This window comes from Gekko japonicus, unplaced genomic scaffold (genome assembly GCF_001447785.1).
Source record: "Gekko japonicus isolate JY-2015 unplaced genomic scaffold, Gekko_japonicus_V1.1 scaffold982, whole genome shotgun sequence".
NCBI lineage: Eukaryota > Metazoa > Chordata > Lepidosauria > Squamata > Gekkonidae > Gekko > Gekko japonicus.
In genome coordinates this window covers 613,728-615,039 of record NW_015170919.1, presented here as the reverse complement: position 1 = coordinate 615,039, position 1,312 = coordinate 613,728, and the positions used below count along the sequence as shown (strand labels likewise).

Below are 1,312 nucleotides of genomic sequence, written 5' to 3'. Positions count from 1 at the left end.
GCAGTGGGGCCAGAACACTAGAAGCCCTCCCACTGTTGCACCCCCCCCCAAGCACCAAGAATACAGAGCATCACTTGCCCCAGACTGAGAGTTCCTATCTATACCTTGTGGCTAATAGCCCCTGATGGACCTCTGCTCCAGATGTTTATCCAATTCCCTCTGGAAGCCGTCCATTCTTATAGCCGCTACCACCTGTGGCAGTGAATTCCACGTGTTAATCACCTTCCTTTTATCAGCTCTGAACCAGGGACCTTCTCCATCCCAAGCAGAAGCTCTACCAGTGAGCCACGGCCCCTCCCCACATACAGGAAGGATGTACATGGCATATACATGTGAAGAGGGTTCTTGTATATGCCCAGAATCAAACCAGGACAGTGGGCATCCCTTCTTAGAAGGGAAGGTTCAAATGCGAAAGAGCGCCTCCAGGCCATAACCGGATCCCTGGTGTATCTTGTTAAGGGGCCTTTAGTAATTGGGAAAGACCTCTGCTTCAAACCCCTGCAGAGCTAGTGCTGATCCGAGTGGGCAGTTTTGGTCTGATAACAGAATTAAAATTTTTTTAGAAAACACCGTATATAAACATACAATCTATGCAAATAATGTTTAATAAAAATATATATTGTGTGTAATGTATTAAATAAGTGTAATTGTATTATAGGTATTTCATATACAGGCAATCAAATACATAATCAAAGTAATAAGGAATGTTAAGGGAACAGTCCAAATATTCCTCTATCTAAGTAGCTAGTTTCTGTGCAACGTAATCCGAAAGTAGTATTTTATCTCAGAGCTTGCTGCTGTAGAAGAGATTGATGCGGATGCTGGAGGTATTTGGCGCTTTAAGGCATGCGGGCTGCCCCCTTTGCATCCCCCCCCCAAAAATAAATAAATAAATTGGAGGCATCCTCCTGTCTTCAAAGGGCGATGAGAACTCCAGGGTGAAAAGTTAAATAAATTAAGAAGGATACAATGAATTACTTTGTCAGATGAAATGTTGTTGCCAAGAAATGTTTGTTTGTTTTATTTTCACCATTTACCTCACAGGGTGTCTGTTGTGGGGAGGGGAAGGGAAGGAGTTTGTAAGCCACTCTGAGATGCCTTCGGGTAGTGAAGGGCGGGGTATAAATCTTAATCCCTTTTTCTTCTTCCCAGACCCCTTGCCTACAGCACGTTGGCTGACCTGGTGCATCACGTCCGCCAGCATTTGCCGCTCAATGACCTCTCCCTGGCCGTCCAGCTGTTTGCCAAGAACATTGACGACGAGTCCCTGCCCAGCAGCATTCAGACCATGTCTTGCAAGCTGCTGCTGAAC

At 45.4% G+C, this 1,312-nt stretch overlaps 1 protein-coding gene across 1 annotated transcript in view; it reads left to right on the top strand.

Annotated features, from left to right (window-relative positions):
• Positions 1-1,312, top strand: part of TRRAP (transformation/transcription domain-associated protein) — a 241,741-nt gene that overhangs the window by 19,936 nt on the left and 220,493 nt on the right. The window contains exon 14 of the mRNA XM_015418766.1: positions 1,153-1,305. Within this exon, the coding sequence (XP_015274252.1) occupies positions 1,153-1,305 (153 nt within the window). The remainder of the gene's footprint in view (positions 1-1,152; positions 1,306-1,312) is intronic.